Source organism: Pelophylax lessonae (assembly GCF_965119305.1).
Source record: "Pelophylax lessonae genome assembly, chromosome: 2".
NCBI classification, from domain to species: Eukaryota; Metazoa; Chordata; class Amphibia; order Anura; family Ranidae; genus Pelophylax; species Pelophylax lessonae.
Genome location: NC_138769.1, coordinates 560,050,457 through 560,071,158, shown reverse-complemented (window position 1 = coordinate 560,071,158; position 20,702 = coordinate 560,050,457). Strand labels below are relative to the sequence as shown.

General features: G+C 41.0%; 1 protein-coding gene across 2 annotated transcripts in view; it reads right to left on the bottom strand.

Moving 5' to 3' along the window:
* LOC309546288 (inactive dipeptidyl peptidase 10-like) overlaps positions 1-20,702 on the bottom strand; it is a 334,481-nt gene that overhangs the window by 50,680 nt on the left and 263,099 nt on the right. For both annotated transcript variants that reach the window (XM_082245881.1, XM_082245882.1), the window contains exons 19-21: positions 16,695-16,761; positions 14,464-14,658; positions 14,251-14,305 (exon numbers count right to left, since the gene is read on the bottom strand). In XM_082245881.1, coding sequence (XP_082102007.1) covers positions 14,251-14,305; positions 14,464-14,658; positions 16,695-16,761 — 317 coding nt within the window. The remainder of the gene's footprint in view (positions 1-14,250; positions 14,306-14,463; positions 14,659-16,694; positions 16,762-20,702) is intronic.

The following is a 20,702-nucleotide window of genomic DNA, read 5'->3' as shown; positions in this document are numbered from 1 at the left end:
TGTCTTCATCTGACTTGGCTGATAGAGGAGCCCTTCGGGCAGAAGCCCCTGAATTCATACCCTTTCATATGCTTCCAGAAGAAGCAGCTGAGGATGAAGATCCTGAGGAGGAGGTTGCACCCTTCTCTGAAGAAGAACTGACCTCTCTTGAACCATCAGGTTCCTCTGTGTTGGAACATGAGGAGGGGGACATTGAAGAATCCTCAGAAGTGCCTGATCCTAGCACCTCTGAGAGCATGCCTCCACGGGAACAGAGGGAAAGGAGAGTCATTCACCCACCTAAGAGACTGACCTATGATCAATTGGGTGAATGTTCGGAAGAAGCTGTTTTTACCTCCAAAAGATCTCCTGACCAGCCTAGTTCCTCCACTGTAGATTTGGTGGGGGACAACCCTAGCTCACCCCCAGGCACAACTGTACAAGCCACCCAAGTTTTGGGGGGTCTGTGAGAGATCATGAGAACAAAGTATTGAAGTAGAAAACGTTTGCATTTAAGTTTGTACATAAGGATATTGGGTTTGGCCATTATAATAAGCACAGTTTTTGATGTTCACAATTTGGTTTACCTTGTGAGTTAATGTTTGCGCACATTTTGTTGCTCTGACCTCACTATATGTTTTTTTCTCTTTCTCACCTTTTGATGTTTTTTTTTCAACACAAACTTTAAGATGTAAGTGTTTAAGAAATTGCAAAGGCACATGTGCTTTTTAAAGGAGCACTATATAAAAGCACTAGAAATCAGCACTATATTAACACTGTAGAAATCACTTATTTGTTTATTAATTGCACTTTATCGTTTTACTGTTGCACTGCTATTAGAATACAAAATTGGATGTATTCAGATTGACTTATTTCAGCAAAATGTTAATGTTTTTGTTGTATAATGCCAACCTATGCACTAGGGTACATACTGTTGACCTCTTTGGGGACCAAAGTTTCTCAAGTGGGGGGAGTGTGTAGCGGGGTTAAACATGCCTAAAGACACTGTTTGATATGTGGGAAGGAACTAGGCTCCCTCTAGTGGTAGCTGCATGGAATTTCCCGGGCTGTGACTTCCTTTTCACAAGATGAAGAAACTACATCTCCCAGGCTGCTTTGCAAGATCCAGGGTGCACGGCTGCACCGCACGGCACTATGGGGGAGGTTATTTAAAGGAAGAGAGAAGCGCGCGAAGGGGGGGGGCCTTTCTGCGCTGGACTCTGAGGAACCAGCGAGCGAGAGTGAAGGACTGACACTGGATATTGGGCCAGAGCCTTTTAGCCTGGAGGGACGACGTGGAACCGTCCCATCTCAAGCACGAGGCACATTCCTGGAGGTCATACTGCTGTTTGCCGAGACCGGAAGTCATCCGCCAGAAGGACCCCGCGCGGCTGGCATATAGCCAAAGGACTGAGACCGCAGTGGAAGCGCGCGAAGGAGAAACTTCTGTTGGTGAGAGGGCACATGCCCAATAACTGACTTTATCTGCTGAAGAGACAGTTTTATCTACAGATAGCGGTAGCGCAGCAGGAGGTGATAAAACCCCGGGGTTTATCACCATACTCTCTCAGGAGACTCATAGACAAACAATAAGGTCTGTAAAGGAGTCGCCAGAGGCTTATCTCTCTCGCAGAAGTTATTGCTCAGTTACGCAGACACCCTGCGGTGACAACTAACAGCTCGATGTTTTTTTTCTCTCTTGATCTTTATTCCTAATCTGGATTACAAATGAGCTCTATTCAATAACCTTGCTAGCGAAGATCAACAAGAAAGAAGAGAACTCTGGGGGAGGGACTCAGATAGGCCCACCTACCTGGTACTGTGTCTAGCCTTAATGCAGGAGGAGTGTGGGGGTATTCTTTTACCTTTTTAAAGCTGTTTTAAATAACCTTTTATGGACTTGTATTGTATTGTATTGTATCTCCCCTATTCAATTTGATACATAGTAAACTAAGTTTGGTTAATTACAATCTTGTGCGTTGTTCCATTGTGTCACCCAGAAGGACTACTATTCAAGAAGGTAACAAGGTATTGTTGCATAGTGAAGTATTGTATTCCAACCTGTGTATCTATTTGATAGTCCAGTCCTATTCTGGGTCAGTTGTGCCTGAGGAGGGATCGAGCCAATTTGATTGGGTTGTTAGGCAGGGTGTAGACCCAATAATATAATCAGCAGCTCCTGCGGGGGTGGTGCTACAGGTGTCAAATGTGGTATTGAAGGTGGGGAGGAAGCAAATGTGAACGAGGGCTTACATAGCTATATCTGCAAAAGGGGCTAGCCTCAAGTTATTTAGTAGGACCTAATTTTCTAACTAAAGTTCCACTTTAACCCTATATGCTAAACAAATGATGAGTGAAGCAGAGATGGAGGAAGATGATTGAGGTTTATAAGGACCTCAAGAGCCTTAAAGAGAAAGTTGAAAAACAAAAAGTTGAGCTAAATATAGAAAAGCAAGGTTATGACAGCAGGAAAGAGAGCTAACTTCAAAGTTGATGAAGTGAAGTGGTGAAGACCCAGAAACAGTAGACAGTTTCTGTCCCCTTAGTTTAACTATTAACAAAAAAAATTCCAAATATACTACACAGACTGGCCACTGGAAGAGCAAGCATGGAAGAAGATTCTAGAAAATATCTTTCTGATGTGTCTATAGGTACAAAGGTCATAATTGTCCAGGATATGGTATTTTCTCTCACTCTTTGTGGGTGTAAAAGCTGGACGATAAAGAAGCAGGACAAAAAAGTATTGATGCCTTTAGAATTTGGTGTTGGAAAAATATTTTATGAATACCAAGAACAACAAGGAAAAAAAAACAAATGTGTTCTTCAATAATCAAGCCCATACTTTCATTAGAAGCCAAGGCTGAAGTTGTCTTATTTTGACCAAATTAAAGAAGAAACAACTCACTGGAAAAGATCATGCTTGGAAAAGTAAAAGGGAATAGAGGAAGAGGACACCTAACAATCAGTTGGATGTATACAGTCATAGAAATGATGAGCATGCCATTGTGAAGAAATAAGACGCATACAGAAGACAGATCATTCTAGACAAACCCTATCCATTCAGTCAACATTGACATCTAATAACAATAATTGGTGTATTGGAGATGCCTGAAGGAGCAGAGCCAATCACAACTATTATTTGCAATGTTGGAAAGTACACAGTCTGCAAATCATAAACAGAAAAATTGCTAAGATATTTTTGAAGTAGTGCAGATCAGACTAGTATTTTGTTATAATGCCAAGACAAAAGGAACAGAATTGTTTGTCTTCACTCTATAAATCTGTATATAATTTAATTAAGCAGTCAAGACAAGGCCAATTGGGAATAAAGACATGTTTTATCTGCAGCTGGAGAAAACAATCAATAGATATTGATCTAAAAGTGTAGACTCGCCAGAAAGAAATTATTATTTGCAAAAAAGAAGCGTTGCTTTGGATAAATGTTTTATTATTTCAACAGAAGGCTGTAAGGCCTAATTCACACAGTCTTTGGTTTGTGTATGCTGGTCTGACAGCTTTATGTACAACAAAGCTTTCAGCAATATACAGGGATTTTAAACATATATTTTTGTTCCTTTGTTATGGTTAGAAGAAATCTATATTTTGTTTAGCAGGTAAATGTGAAATATTAGGAGATGAAACGTTAAAATTCTGCGCTATGGACCTGGTAATGTGTATTCCTATAGCTGCTGCCTCCACTGAAACAATTACCAAAGGTAGATGTCAGGTTTGAAGAGAAAAGAGGATGACGTGGATGTGGCGCTGCTAGTGATAAAATGTGCTGTATGTGTTACAACATATGTGTAAACTCTAAATAATTTACAATACTAATAGGTGAATATCTAAAGGTGGATCTACAGCGTTACTGCATCACATCTGGTTTTTAAGTCCGTGGAGTGCTTCGCGTTCCGGACTTCCTGGTTTTACGTAACACATACACAAACACCTGTTTCTATCTTCACACATGTAGGTGCATTACCCTTCTTGTTTAACCACTTGCCAACCAGCCGCCGTAGTTTTACGGTGGCAGGTCGGCTCTATTACGCAAAATTTCGTACCTGTTCGTCGTTTCATGTAATAGACAGTGGGGGCGCGCCGTTTGGCCAGAGGGGGAGCCAATCAGCGGGTCCGGCAGACGAGACATCCGCTGGACACCTGTGATCACTCCCCATAGAGACAGAACAGGGGTCTACCTATGTAAACAGACCGCCATTCTGTCACAGATGAACACAGGGATACGGTGTTCCTACTATTTAGGAACACAGGGATACGGTGTTCCTACTATTTAGGAACACAGGTCTCTGTGTTCATCTATTGAGTACATCCCCCACACAGTTAGAAAGCACTCCCTGGAAGCACACTTAACCCTTTGACCGCCCTTGGTGTTAACCCCTTCCCTGCCAGTGTCATTAATACGGTAACGGTGCATATTTTTTAGCACTGATTACTCAAAAGTGTCAGTTAGGTGTCCAATCTGTGCACCGCAATGTCATCTTCCCGCTACAAATCCCTGATCGCTGCCATTACTAGTAAAAAAAAGAATATAATAAATAAAGATGACATAAATCTTTTCTCTAGTTTGTTGACACAATAACTTTTGCAAAAACCAATCAATAAACATTTATTGGGATTTTTTTTTTTGCCAAAATTATACGGCAGAATACATATTGTATTAAATAGATGAAAAATGTGATTTTTTAATTTTGTTTTGGATATGTTTTATAGCGGAAAGTAAAAAATATTGTTTTTTTTTTTTTGAGAATTGTCGCTCTTTTTTTGTTTAGAGCACAAAGAATAAAAACCACAGAGGTGATTAAATATCACCAAAAGAAAGCTCTATTTGTGGGGGGAAAAGGGCATCAATTTCATATGGGTACAGCATTGCAAAAAATGGCCTGGTTATTAAGGGGGGGAAACCTTCCGGTCCTTAAGTAAATAATAAAACTGATAAATAGAGTTATGCTATGCTTATTATCTTTGCATGAGACTACTGGGGCAGTGGAAACTAAGGAAACACAGACAATAGCTTGGCTTAGGATCTGCTAGCAGTCATTGGTACTGTGAATGCTGTTTACCCCCTGGCGGGGAGAGTTATCCGGTGAGTGCAGCAAGAAAGGGGAGAGCAGGAGTGGAGGCACTGACACACCACATGGTTGCGTGACCCTTACAGCACTAATTCCAATTCTATGAGATCCTTTTGCCATATCTTCCCAAGGACTTTTTAATCATAGGACTTGTTTTTTTGCACTTGAAGTATTTTTTGCACTTTCAGTTTTGGCACCTATATATTATTGTATTATTGAACACAGCTGTTATAGATGTTCAACTTTTTGTATTGTATAATATTTTGAGTTTACACATATGTTGTAACAGGTACAGCAGATTTTATCACTAGCAGCACAACATCCACTTCATCCTCTTTTCTCTTCAAATGGGAAATATTGCATATTAGTATGTTGCGTTCTTCTTTTAAAGGCAATTGACAGAATTGTAAGTTCCCATTCTTTGTACAAACCCTTGTTTAAAGAAATCCATAGCTGAAGTTAAAATTTACATAGGTTAGTGAATGAGTCATCAGCAATGGCTCATCATCACTATAACATGGGTTAGCTTTAAAATGGCCATGCATCCATCTAAATTCCATATCTTCAAGTACAGTACAGAAGACGGGCAGGATTTTCATAGACACTGGGGTATAGGCTAGTAACTTTTACTGACTGAACTCTGTCAAGCTGTCCAGGACATTCCCCTGAGCACCCCAACCCCCATAACCCTACCCCAATTTGTGAGTCCTCAGTTTTGCTGAGTATACAGAGTAACCAAGGAATAGTAGAGAGGGTGGCCTGTGTTCTGTACTGTACTCCAAGATTATGAAATGTACAGATAAGTAAAACTTTCTCCTAATTGTACAGTACAGAACACAGGCAGAGTATTCACAGGCCCTGGAACATCCCCAAGCAATGAATGAGATTGCTAGGCAACAGCTAGGCAAACAGAATTGTGCCAACAGGCCCAACAACAAGGGTCGACAGACCTAAATGTAGAGCGCCAGAGGTTTTTGAAAAAGAATAGACAAGGCTGAAACCTGTATTAAGGCCAGGTTATGGTCAAGTCCTGATTGTAGAAATGCCAGAATATGAGGCACAGAGCAATCTCTGAGATTGAAGTGCCAATGTCCACACCAAGCAAAGAAGGATTTCCAGGTACAATAATAGATCTTTCTGGAAATTGCTTTTCTTGCTTTAAACAAGATAAGAATGAGAGACTCAAAGTCAGAGACCCCTCTGTTTCTTAAGGCCTGGGCTTCAACAACCATGCCATGAAAGCTAATGACTGAGAAGCAGGATGGAATACAGGGCCTTCAGACAGAAGATCTGACCTGTTGGGAGAGGCCAGGGGTCATCTCCTAGTAGTCTGCGTATGTCTGTGTACCGGGTTCTTCAAGGCCAACTTGGTGCAGTGAGAATCAACAGCTTCTTCTCTTGCTCTTTTTTTTTTTTTTTTTTTTATTTTGTACAGGGACATGGTAAAAAGCAAAAATATACATTTTTCACAGTACATTTACCAGTCACCATGTTCTAAGACAGCTTATCAGAGGGTCTGATAGTTAAACTGAATCATCTGTTTTACAAGCAGTCTATTCCTTCCTAGGAGACAATAAAAAGTTAACTGGCTGTAAGGTTCTATAGCATTTTAGAGTTGCACAATGAAAATAAAAGTTATATGGCTCATCATTTTCTATACTTTAAAGGATAAGTTCACCTTTTAACAAAAAAAAAAATCAATGTAAATTTAAAAAAAAAATCAATGTAAATTTTTTTGCAAGCCGTGATGTCTTTAACCGGTTGCCGACCGCCGCACGACTATATACTGCGGCGTTCAGCCCCGGCCAGGCAGAGTGACGTATCGGTACGTCACTCGCCTGTCACTGACTTGCGAGCCTATTGCGGGCGGGCGCTCGCCCGCCGAGGCGCGCGCCCGCCGCGGCTCGTTCACAGACAAGTCAGTGCGTGTGACCGGCGGACTCGATGTCCGCCAGTCACACTACGATCGCTCCTGTGAAGGGAGAAAGACAGAGCGGCTTGTGTAAACAAGCTGCCTGTCAGTTCTCCCTGTGTAAAAGTGAAGATCTGTCCGTTCTACTATGTTCTTTGCTTTTACACCAATAGGAATGTCCCTGCACAGTTAGAATCACGCCCCTAGGACACACTTAACCCCTCCCTGTCCAATAAAGTTAACCCCTTCCCTGCCAGTGTCATTTTTGCAGTAACAGTGCATATGTATAGCACTGATTACTGCAGTAATGTCACTGGTACCCCCAAAAGTGTCAAAAATGTCAGTCAAGGGTCCGATCTGTCCGCCGCAATGTCGCAGTACCGGAAAAAAATCGCAGATCGCCGCCATTACGCGTTAAAAAAAAAAACACCAAAAATGACAAAAATCTTTCCCTTTGTTAGTAAACGCGATAACTTTTGCGCAAACCAATCAAAATACGCTTTTTGCGATTTTTTTTTACCAAACATAGGTAGCATAAAACAAATTGGCCGAAAAATGTTAAAAAATTTTGATTTTTACATTTTTTTGGGGAATTTCATATAAAAAAATGTGAAAAATATTGTTATTTTTGCAAAATTTACGCTATTTTTTTTGTTTATAGCGCGTGATCAAAAAATCGCACAGGTGATCAAATACCACCAAAAGAAAGCGCTGTTTGTGGGAAAAAAAGGACGTCAAATTAGTTTAGGTACAGCGTCGCACGACCGCGCAATTGTCCGTTAAAGTCACGCAGTAAAAAATCGCAAAAAAACCCCTGGTCCTTTAGCAGCCAAATCCTCCGGGGCTTAAGTGGTTAAATAAAACATGGGTGTAACATGTAACATATAACATGTTAAGAAAGGTGAACTTTTCCTTTCAAACTGTAGGTACAACAAGACTTACCAACTGAGCAGTTAAAATTCAGCTATGTAGAAATAAAAAGAGGTAAAAGAAACAAAAAAAGGGGGAAAGGGAAAAGGTTAGCAAGGTAAGGGGTGTGGTCTATTCTGGAGCTATGGTGGAGGTCAGGGCACAGCTGGAGGATATGTTTTCAATTACCTGCCTGTATTACTGAGAGCAGGTATATTCCAACCAGTAGAAGTAGATACGCCTGAACTTTTATTCTCTGCAGAAGCTGCAAGGCCCTCCATATGCCTAAAGTTGCTAATTTTGGAAAACCATATAGCAGCTTAAGTAGGGATACAGGCCCTGGCTGCACTTCAGACTAGAGATACAGGCCACGCATTGAGGAAATGAAATACAAGAGAGAGCTTATATCTGTTCCTGAAAAGGCTTGATTGATATAAAGGTAAGCCATCAGGTTATTTTTGAAGTCAACATCAGTCAGTTTTTTTTATTATTTCACCTATGTGTTTCCAATAGGGTCTCTAAGTAAAACTGCCTTATTATTTGATTCCCACATGACCACAATCACTGCCTGGTCCCAGCATTGATGAGCACATTCTCAGCAAATGGTACCCCCATGTGCAGGTCACATGGCTGTGCCCACAACTTGTCCACTCCTGGGATGGGGACAGCAGAAATTGCACGTTTGGGAGATATTTACTGTATCTACAAGTAAGCCTTATTATAGGCTTATCAATTAACAATTATTCAATTAAATAAATAAATAAATAAAAAAGATGGCAGATTACAGAAAAGAGCGGCACTGGATTCTATTAACACCCCTAAGAGCGAATGAAATGAATAAAATTGATTAAATAACTGTGACTTAAATACTCAGCTGCTGCTCAAAATGTGGGCCCCTTGTGCACAATAATGACCAAATATAAACCAAAATAGAGCAGTGATAATTTAAAAGAACTAAATACAGTATAATATGCTGTAAATAATACACATATATTAAAATGATAATGTGTACCAAACCAAGTGCCAAAAAGTAATTGTGCAAAACCTGTGGCTTCCCAGTCACATTAGGTTTGAGGGCTTTTTCACACCAGCTGCTGCCCTGCAGCGCAAGCTGCTGGTGTGTGGTGTTATGTGACTGAACTCAGCACAGGGATTAAGCACTAAACTCAGCGGATTGCACTGTTTCCTTTTTGTTTTAATGAACTTTAATTGGATGTCTCACAGACATCTCATAAAGTTCAATTGTCGGCCATACGGTGCGGCAGTAAATTACCTTGCAATGTGCTGCACTGATAAGAAGTAATACATGCAGTACTCCAACGCAGTCCCACCGCATCTGGTGTGAACCAGACCTTACACTGTGTCATTGGGGAAAAGTGATTGCCGCATCACCCTGCATAGGAAATTCAGTAAACTCCGAGGGCCTGGGCTACCTGGCAAAACACTAGCCCAGGCACATCCTGACCCCTCTGAGTGTCTGGTTTCACCTACACAGGGTAATGGGGCAAGCCCTTTCCCCCAGCGGTGCACGCTCTGCTCAACACCCCCCACCCAGCCCAGTACAGCCCTCCCCAGCCTGCTCAACTGTGCATGTGCACACAAAGTTGGCGCAGGAAGGCCACACTCTGAGCTGCCAGGTAAAAGCATTGGGCTTGTATGTGAATCTGGAAGTCAGAGGGCCCGGGCTCCCTACGTTTCTCTTTTACATACAAGCCCGTCTTGTGGCAGCAGGAACATGTTGGCGCAGAGTGGGAGTATCTTGGTGCATGGTTGAAGTGGCAGGTGGCAGTGGGGGGGGGCCCCGGATCAGCTTTTGCATCATGGCACACAAGTTTCAAGCTATGTCTCTGCAGTCCGATAAAAACTATTCCACCACTCCCCCTCTGCTTTGGTGTATTCTGGGAATTGTAGTGTAAAGGGTCCATGAGTCCCATTCTATGGCTTCTGTCCCAGACTTCAATTCCCATGAATCCTCAGCATTCTGCATAGACGTCCATAAGCTTTCCTGGCTATAGTTCTCTACCTGCTGACTGGAGGGGATAGTGCAACATGACATCCAGCATAACAATAAAAAGTGAAAGTCAAACTGACTGTAAAAAGGATATTGTCTCCTTCCACCGGTCCTAGAGTAAAGTGAATAATCAGCTATCAGTCCCAAAAAAGGTTTCTAACATTTAGAAACATTTTATGGGATGTTTTCCTTTCAACGGTCAGTATTGTACACCTCCACCTGGCTCAATTACCCCAAACAATGCTGAATGAATTTGCCATATGGGTTGCTTTTATCACAATGAAATCCACAGATAGACAGAGTCAGCAAAGGGCCCCTGAACAACTTTTGCCCCCTATTGATTTTCGGCCAAATACAAATACTGTGTATAGATAAAAGGAAAGGAAAGGAAAGGAAAGAGTAACCTTTGTGATTCCCTAAGCTCCGTAATTTGCAGCTGGGGTCAGAATGGAAAAACCACCTTCAATTCAAGCCTAAATGTCATGAAGCGCACAAAGAGGAGAGGGCGCTCTCTAAACAACCCCACCTGAATATTACAATTTGGGACAACATTTGGACATCCTGATTAAAATGCCTTCCGCATCTCACCTGACCTAGACGTTAACAGTATCTAGATTAAAATTACAGCAGATGAGGGTTCCAGCACCTTACCAACCTGTTATGTGAATGTTCTCCTAAACCCCAGAGGGTCCTTGTGCAGCTGCACAGTACCCTAATAGAAATTATAAAATGCACACAAAATGCACACCCAGAAGAACTTGCCCACAAAGAGCCCACTGCATCTTTGTTTATGGATTATAGAAACCAAACCTAACCTGACAGATAGTATACAGAAAAACAGACAAAAGGAAACAATGGAGGCACTAGTTCTGACTGGTTTTGGGTGTCTGCTGGTACCCATAGCTGTGACAGGGCAACTGAATGCAGGTAAAGTAGGTAACCATCCTCTCACTAATAAGTGCCGGGTCACACTTATGCGATGCGGGAAGGCTGCGAATTTGCAGCCTGTTCCCGCATCGCAAACGCACCCTTGGCAGTTCACACTGCCATATGCGATACGCTGGGGGTGTCAATGAAATGTTAACGACACACCCAGTTTGATCGCATATCGCAGTGCGATCTTTACAGTTCGCACAGGATCGGATCGCACAAGCGTGAACCACTGTGCGATCCGATCCTGATGCGGCTGAAAAAAAGGGTCACGTGCGACTTTTGTGCGGGTGCAGTGCGAATTTAGCCATACGAAGTGTATGGCTGAATTCGCACCGCACAGCCGATCGCATGTAATGAAGGAGCAGTGCGCTGTGAACCGGCACTAAAACATAATTTAAATTAAAGTCAGTGACACAAATTCTGTATAGCAAGTCATGAATAAAATGTACATCTAGCAGCAGATAATCCTAAAAATGCTTTGCGATATCTCCGAATTTTGTCAGTAGTTCATCAGCAGCTGAAATATGTATGAATCTTAAATCCCAATATGGATTTTCATCTGGTATGATGAATGGGAGTTGTGTTTTATTTTCTGGAAGATAGCTATAAATTGAAACTTCCCTAATATAGAATGCTGCACAGGTAATCAAGGCAACTCTCAATACAGCTTCTAGCTGCTTGCTTTATTCCTCCCAGCAGAGTAATTTCCCTGTGTTCTACTGATGATCTAAACCCAAATTTGTGATATGGTAAATCCGCATATAATATATGCAAGCTCATTCTACACTTCATCTCCTCCAGACCTCCAAAGCTGAATTTACAATCAGCTACAGCCACCTAGCTCCTCAGAATCCAAGTTGAAAGATGCATATCGCCTTCCTTCCAGGGCTCTATGAATAAAATTCTAATCTGATTTCACGACTCTACACAGTTTTTGCCTACAATAAAATCATTCCTTATGCATCAGCAATTGAAAAAAACGGATGTGCAGTCTTTAGTGTAAATTTTCAAATATTTGCAAATGGAAAACAGCAAAAAGGCTCTAAGAATCTTAACAATACTATATTATTTCCCTTGTTACTTGGTTCGGAGGAAGCTAATCATCTCAGCTGGTAGTGGCCGTTGTTTGACCCCAAAACTACTATTTTTCAGCATTTACGTATGAGTTATTTCAAGAATATGCAAGCTGAATGGGCACTTCACTGCCAGGCAACTAGTTTGCATCGCTGGGTCAGACAACGGCTAATTCCATTGAAGGTCAATTTATTCAAATGCACTATTCTTCTCCCTATAAAGAAACACACACCTAGCAAACAAGCTGTATACATATGGTCAGTGCCAGTTGGTGCATATCCAATTTGTTGTGTGTGTTTGTGCAGGGAGAAGGTTTACAAGACAAGGCTGTGTATAGAAGCATTGGAGGCCTTCTCTCAATATAGTATGAACTAACATGAAAAAAACATCAGTCTCATCGAAACATGATAAAGTGCAGAGTCCAATTTGTCAGTAGGCACATTAGGTCTATAATATGGCTATCAGATGGGAGCTTCTCAGTGAGGAGAATCAGAGATTCAGTGCTTGTTAAACCATTCACTATGACTATCCTATGCAGACCTAAAGTGTTACTAAACCCAGGACCCTGCATTCACTATATCTGGTCTCCCACAGTACACAGGACATGGAAATGCAATTATTATTATTGTTATATATTTTAGCAAATATGAACTGAAGTTTTCATTCCCCTCTGACTGTCCTATGAGGCTGCATGACCCCTAACTTTCTGTCTGGACAGTGCTGGTTGGCCCTGTGCCGATCACATGCACCCTCCCCCCAAAAAAAAAGAAAAACTCTCTAGCAAAACACACCAAACTGAGCATATGCAGAGTGCCCTCAAGGCTCTGTATTTTCAGGAAATTGATTGGGGACGCTGGAAAAAGGGGAGGATCAGAGAAGACAGGATCAAATAGCCTTTTTGCCCAATATGCAGGATTAACCCCCTAGGTTCAACAGTGAGTAAAGCAAGCATGCTTTACTATTGAAGAGACAAGAACTCACTGCTCAAGGTGGTGTAATTGCCTGATGACTCACACCGGTGCATGCCCCGGCTCGCCTCCATGGAAACTTGATAAAGGAAAAGGAATTGGCAGCACTCCAGGTTGAGTCAAAATCCAGATTTATTGGCTGGACATCCAAATATGACAATCGTGACAATGTAGACACATTTCACACACTGACTGTGTGCTTAATCATTAGTAATGATTAAGCACACAGTCAGTGTGTGAAACGCGTCTACCTTGTCACGATTGTCATATTTGAATGTCCAGTCAATAAATCTGGATTTTTACTCAACCTGGAGTGCTGCCAATTCCTTTTCCTTTATCAAGCATGCTTTACTGCCTATAGACTGATTTTATTCTTGTCGGTTTAGTAACCCTTTAAGTTGGGTGACCGTGACGCAAGTGAAAGGAAGAACTTCTGGGATCTTTCACAGCACAACTCATTTAATAACACTACAGGGTGGGTTCTGGACATACCTACAGTATCTCACAAAAGTGAGTACACCCCTCACATTTTTGTAAATATTTTATTAAATCTTTTTCATTTGACAACACTGAAGAAATGACACTTTGCTACAATGTAAAGTAGTGAGTGTACAGCTTGTATAACAGTGTAAATTTGCTGTCCCCTCAAAATAACTCAACACACAGCCATTAATGTCTAAACCGCTGGCAACAAAAGTGAGTACACCCCTAAGTGAAAATGTCCAAATTGGGCCCTATTAGAGCATGATCCCCTCCCTTCAGAAACTGGGCCGCAGAGCAATATTCCAACATGATAACGACCCCAAACACACCTCCAAGATGACCACTGCCTTGCTAAAGAAGCTGAGGGTAAAGGTGGTGGACTGGCTCCAGATCTAAACCCTATTGAGCTTCTGTTGGGCATCCTAAAATAGAAGATGGAGGAGCGCAAGGTCTCTAACATCCACCAGCTCCGTGATATCGTCATGGAGGAGTGGAAGAGGACTCCAGTGGCAACCTGTGAAGCTCTGATGAACTCCTTGCCCAGGAGGGTTAAGGCAGTGCTGGAAAATAATGGTGGCCACACAAAATATTGTCACTTTGGACCAAATTTGGACATTTTAACTTAGGGGGGGGGGTACTCACTTTTGTTGCCAGAGGTTTGGACATTAAAGGCTGTGTGTTGAGTTATTTTGAGGGGACATATAAGCTGTACACTCACTACTTTACATTGCAGCAAAGTGTCAATTCTTCAGTGTTGTCACATGAAAATATATAATAAAATATTTACAAAAATGTGAGGGGGTGTACTCACTTTTGTGGGATACTGTATATACTAACCTAAAGTTACTGTTTTATGTGCAGCAACCTAAGTCAGAAAGCCCTAAAAGATTCTCTTACCTTCCCATAAACTCCAATGCGTTTTTTGTCCACAAATGGCAATTGTTTCAAATGTCTGAAAAAAAGACATGCAAAATTATGTCACAAAAAAAATGTCATTGGTGCCATACAAATTGAATATAACATACTGTCTATAAAGACTCTATAGTTCTAGAGAAAACATAAGTCAATCTGACATTGTAAGATGTAAAAAAATAGAAAAGCTACACATACTGCACCAGAGGCAGAAGATCTTTAATCTCAGCTGAACCCAATTTTCGGTCAGTTCCATGGAGCATATTCAGACCTTGATTCTTAGATCCTCGACCATCAATCTTCGCTACAATTACCTGGAAAGAACTTACAAGGACTGATTCCCACCCAAGAGAAAATATCTCTGTGACCTGCTGAGAGCCTGGTGCTTCGGGCCTGTGTGGTAATAAAACACAGCTCATTCAGTAACTGAGTTTTATGGCATTAAAATAACCATCCAAGCAGCTGTGACTAGTTCATAGTTAGCATTTTCTACGTTTTGCATACAGTTATTTCTTTGTTTAAATAATAGATATGTTTTTCTTTCACTGAAAAAAAAATTGTATTATAATGAGTTTTATTGCCTGTCTGCTTTAACTGCCATCTAGTGGAAATAGGCAGAAATATGGGAGGATAGTTTCTGTAACTGTAGCATGGAAGATGTAATGAAGAAATTGGCATCTACTACAAGGACCAACTAAGCCGAAAAGAAGAATGGCTATAAACTACTCAATTCCGCCTCTTTTTTGAAGACCTCATGTGGGGAATAGGCTGTCTACGGTTACCCTAGGGCAGTGATGGCGAACCTTGGCACTCCAGATGTTTTGGAACTACATGTCCCATGATGCTCATGCACTCTGCAATGTAGTTGAGCATCATGGGAAATGTAGTTCCAAAACATCTGGGGGGCCAAGGTTTGCCATCACTGCCCTAGGGATTATAATGAGCACTTCTGACACTTGCTTTAACATAAAGAGATTTTTTTAAGTCTAGTATAGTAGGTCTAAGGAAGAGATGGAACAAATGTTTCTCTTTACCTAATGTTCTTGGCGAGATTACTGCCTAACTATTGCAATCCTAAGACCTATAGTTTATATATAACCTGAAATAAATGCAGAGTTGTATAAAGTACTCGAAACCCATACTTGAGTAAAAGTACAAGTGCTCGATCAAAAAGTGACTTGAGTAGAAGTACTAAAGTATTCATCATTTTTTGTACTTAAGTATTACAAGTAGTTTTTTTTAAAATTTTGCTACTCAAGTTCTGAAAGTAAAAGTACAAGTACTGTGTTATGTAGTTATTAAAGAAAAAAGTCAAAAGTTTGAACATCATATTGTTTTTTATTTTTTCAAATGCAGCTTTTATTTATACATACAGTAGCATTTATTTTCGTATGCGCTGATAATACACATGTTTTGAGCTTCATGAAAGCTGCCATCTACTGTTCTGGGAGTGGTAATTTTTATAATAGTAACGAGTAACTATGCAGCACAAAAAAAAAATATTGGAGTAGAAGTATTGAAATCATTGAAAAAATGTAGTGAAGTAAAAGTGGAAGCAGGAGAAATAAATTCTACTCTAGGAAAGTACAGATACCGCCTTTCGGTACTTAAGTACAGTAGTGAAGTAGTTCTACTTAGTTACTATACATCTCTGAATAAATGTAGTATTGGATTTATTATTAGCTGGATCTACACAACCAGGACATAATACTATAATCCTTGGCACCTTGGGCAGTAGTTTTTAGGATCTTTCACTTTACCAAAGTAAAAATGTTGACTTCTGAAAGTCCAGAAAACCATGTGAATTGTTAGGAATAGAAAAGCTGTTCTCTTTTATGAAAGTGCCTGAAATATAAAGTAAATTCAAACCTGCAGTGAAAATTGACAACTATAAGTCTGAATGCAGACATTAGTCTTATTTCAGAAATATATTTTAGGCCCCCATTGTCTGCACAGTTATTTTCAGTCCTTACGGCATCCACAGTCTGAATCTCTGCTGAGCCATTTCTGTACTCCTGCTTTGAGTCTCCCAGCTCCTCATGCCTCTCTCACGCTCCAGTTCCCTGTTCCCCAGCACCAACCCTACTCCATGTCTGCAAGTACCTTTTGACTGATCTAGGGGTAGCTATCAGCTAAGCCCAAACTTCTGTGTCCCTGCAGGGAAAGCCATTGCCCAGAGGAGCTTTGTCCACCTCTCAGTCTGTGACAGGCTTCTGGAAGTTTAGCTTATTGTACACTATGCTGAATCCATATCTTTGACTAAAACTGATATTAAATAGAAGGAGCAAATAATCAATACATACAGGCTAATACAAGAAAGCAAATAGCAATGACAATGTACAAATTCAGTAACCAAAGGAATCCAGTTAGGTTTCAGTGTATTTAACAAAGATCTGAATAAGGTTTATATTGCATAAATTGTTACTTACAGCCATAGAACCAAAGGGTACTCAGAATCCTGGTAGCCTGATGGAAGAGTCAGATGGATGGAGAGGTCTGGCAAATAAACAAAATGCTGTACATTACTGAGAATATCCACTGCATTTCAAATATTTTGCATTCTGAATTTAACATATGATGCACAACGATATGAATGTGCCATTAGCATTCAAATATTTTCACCCTGAGATGAACGAATTGTTCCTTACACTGAGAATTACATTTTCAAAATACAGTAAAACCTTGGATTGCGAGCATAATTCGTTCCGGAAGCATGCTTGTAATCCAAAGCACTCTTATATCAAAGCGAATTTCCCCATAAGAAATAATGGAAACTCAAATGATTCGTTCCACAACCATTTATTCATAAGTCCTTCAGTTTATAGTCCATATAAAAAGATTATAGCATTGCGATAGGTTGCATAAAATGTCCATCCACAAATAGCCACTTCCATAAGGGGATTAGAAGCAAAATCCAGCAGGAGCTACAGAGTATCAAAGAGAGGAGAGGCACCTCTAAGTGTAGCAATATGGTTCCATTTAATGAAGGTACAACATTTAGCAGCTCACATGGTTGATGAATAAAACAGGCACATCTAAGTATGCAGGCATCCAGGGTAAAGCTGTCCACATAGACTATTTTCTGCACCGCCAGCTGGCAGTCTGTAATCCTGACCGGGAAGACCACCCTGCAGTAAAGAGATCTGAAAGCGAGGGGCAGCATGGAAGGGATGACGTAGATGGCGGTGCGGAGGATGGTCCTATGTGGACAGCTTTACCCCGGATGCCTGAATCCTTAGATGTGCCTGTTCCAATCATCAACCATGTGAATTGCTAAAAGTTGTACCTTCATTAAATGTAACCATATTGCTACACTTAGAGGCGCCTCTCTTCTCTTTTATACTTAGCTGTGACTTGAGGCTACTTGTATATCAAGACATCGCTTGTATATCAAGTCAAAATTTAATTGAAAATTTTGCTTGTCTTGCAAAGCGCTCTTAAACCAAGTTACTCTCAAACCAAGGTTTTACTGTATGTTATTCTACCAATACATCTCTGAGGCTCTGTGCCTCCATTTCACCAGCCATAGGTGCTGGCAACTGCCAGTTTCCACATTACTGCCCCACAATGTCTGCGTACAAATGTAGTGAAGTCGCATACTGTAAAGCTGCTCCACAAATAAACCCCAGTAAAGGGTGAAACGCGCCATTAAAGAACATGGGTGGCAGTGTTGCCAACCGCCAGTGTTTTCACTTGCAGCCAATAAAAAATGGGCACTTTTCTCCTGCCAGTAAATGCCAGTGACAAGAAAAGGTTGGCAGTAAAAAAATATGGCTGTGACGCTCATGCGCAGCTCCAGTTCAGAGCCAGCAGAGACCATCCAAGTGCCTGCTACAGTGTGTTCATGTTGCAAGGGAGCCGAGCAGAGCTGCTGGAGCCTCATATACGGGTCTGTAGGATGGAAGCAAGGCCAGCCAGGAGTGGGACTGTCAGTGCTGTTTGGATTGGAGTGGACTGAAGGGACCACCTGGCACGGAGAGAGACTGTCACTGTGACTCAGGAGGGGACGTGTCATGTCAGTGAGGTGTCATCACCTGTGCTGCTGCACACTGCTCTCTGTGTCACTGTGAGAGTCAATTTCATGTGTGTGTGTGTGTGCGCTGGCCCATTCTAGTTTCTTGCCCTCCTGAGTTCTGTTCCTGAGCTACTTACGTACTTTATCAAAAATAAAATAAGAAATGTGTTTTTGCCTTAATATCTACCTTAAATGATATTGCTAATTGCACATTGTACTTGTTTGTAGCCTAAATACTGCCATTTTCACTTAAAACTGTAATTTTGTACCTTTTGGAAATGCCAGTAGAAATTTAGCTGTGCCAGTACATTTTGGGTGTCGTGTCAATAAATTTCAATCTGGTAGGTTGGCAACACTGATGGGTGGGGTGTCTCTATCATTGTTAACAGATCACAGTTTTTGTACACACGAGATCGGCCGCCGCACTGTCACAGTCCCGCAAAAAAAATTGCAGATCGCCGCCATTACTAGTTAAAAAACAAAACAATAAAAATGACATAAATCTTTCCCATAGTTAGTAAACGCAATTACTTTTGCGCAAACCAATCAAAATACACTTATTGCGATTTTTTTTACCAAAAATATGTAGCAGAAAACAAATTGGCCTAAAATGTAAAAAAATCTTGATTTTTACATTTTTTTGAGAATTTCATATAAAAAAATGTGAAAAATATTGTTACTTTTTCAAAATTGACATTTATTTTGTTTATAGCGCAAAAAATAAAAATCGCACAGGTGATCAAATACCACCAAAAGAAAGCTCTGTTTAAGAGATAAAGGGAGTGTTTGTAATAAATGATCAATTTTTAAATGGTACCGACATCCCTAATTGTCAACAGTGGGCACTTTTCTCTCCGTACCCACTGGGGTGTTCTGGGCGTATTGGGAAGTGCACTGAGACATCGGATCCCTATGCAGATATGCTACCTGTTCTGTTATACAGTTCTTTGATAACCCACTCTACTATTTGTTACACAGGAAAACTCAGGACAACATTGCTACAGTACAAATTATTGTATACCCCTGAAGAAGCAGTTGGATATAACTGCGAAACATGTCGGGTTCAATATCCGGTATTTATATCGGATGTACTAAGCACTGAGAACTCCTTAATGTACCTTTGTCTTTTGTGTTATTTGTATGGAGTTTTTAAACTTTGGATTAATAAATTCTATATATTTTATTTGTTTGCTCATGTGTCATTCTACATGAATTAGTACAGTACCACCTGAAAAATCCCACTAGCCCTCACAACAATTTCTCATTCCACTCTATTCTGTTCTATCTTTTTTTTGGAGGTATTCCATTTCCTCCTACTGCATCTTAGGTCGACAGGCTCTATCACCTGGGTCTGTCTTCCCCCCTTTTCTTCTTTTGGGTTGATTCCCACTATTAAAAAAAAAAAAAAAAAAAGAAAGCTCTGTTTGTGGGAAAAAAAGGACGTCAATTTCATTTGGGTACAGCGTTGCACGACTGCGCAATTGTCCGTTAAATTCACACAGTGCCGAATAGCAAAATAGGGCCTGGTCTTTGAGCAGCCAAATCCTCCGGGGCTTAAGTGGTTAACGGAAAATTGCGCGGTCATGCGACGATGTAACTAAATAAAATTGATGTCCTTTTTTTCCCACAAATAGAGCTTTCTTTTGGTGGTATTTGATCACCTCTGCGGTTTTTAGATTTTGTGCTATAAACAAAAAAAGAGCGACAATTTTGAAAAAAATGCCATATTTTTTACTTTCTGCTATAAAACATTCCCAATAAAAAAATATTAAAAATTTAAATTTTTTATCAGTTTAGGCAAATTTGTATTCTGCTACATATTTTTGGTAAAAAAAAATCCCAAAAGGCGTATTTTAAATGGTTTGCGCAAAAGTTATAGCGTTTACATTAATAGTAATGGCGGCGATCTGCCATTTTTAGCGGGACTGTGACATTGCAGCAGACAGATCGGACCCCTAACTGACATTTCTGACACTTTTTGGGGACCAGTGACACTAATACAGTAATCAGTGCTAAATAATATGCACTGTTACTGTATAAATGACACTGGCAGGGAAGGGGTTAATACTGGGGGTGATCAAAGGGGTGTATGCCTGTGTGCTTACTTACTGTGTGTGTGTGCTTGTGTGTGTGTGGGGGGTTTCTGTGACAGGCACAGACAGACCGCAGGGTTCTGTGGCAGGCACAGACAGACTGCAGTTTCAGCTTAGCTGAAACTGCTGATCTGTCCCTGCCTGTCTGAGAGAAGATCCGCCTGCTTTGTTTACATAAGCAGGCGGGTCTTCTCTCCGTTTCCCGGACGATCATGGGAGGAAGGCGACGATCGCTGCCTCTCCTCCCGTGGCCCGCCTCCTGCTGTGTTTAAATACAGCGGGAGCTTGGCTTTGGCGGCGCGCGCCGCCGAAACCACATGCACTCCATT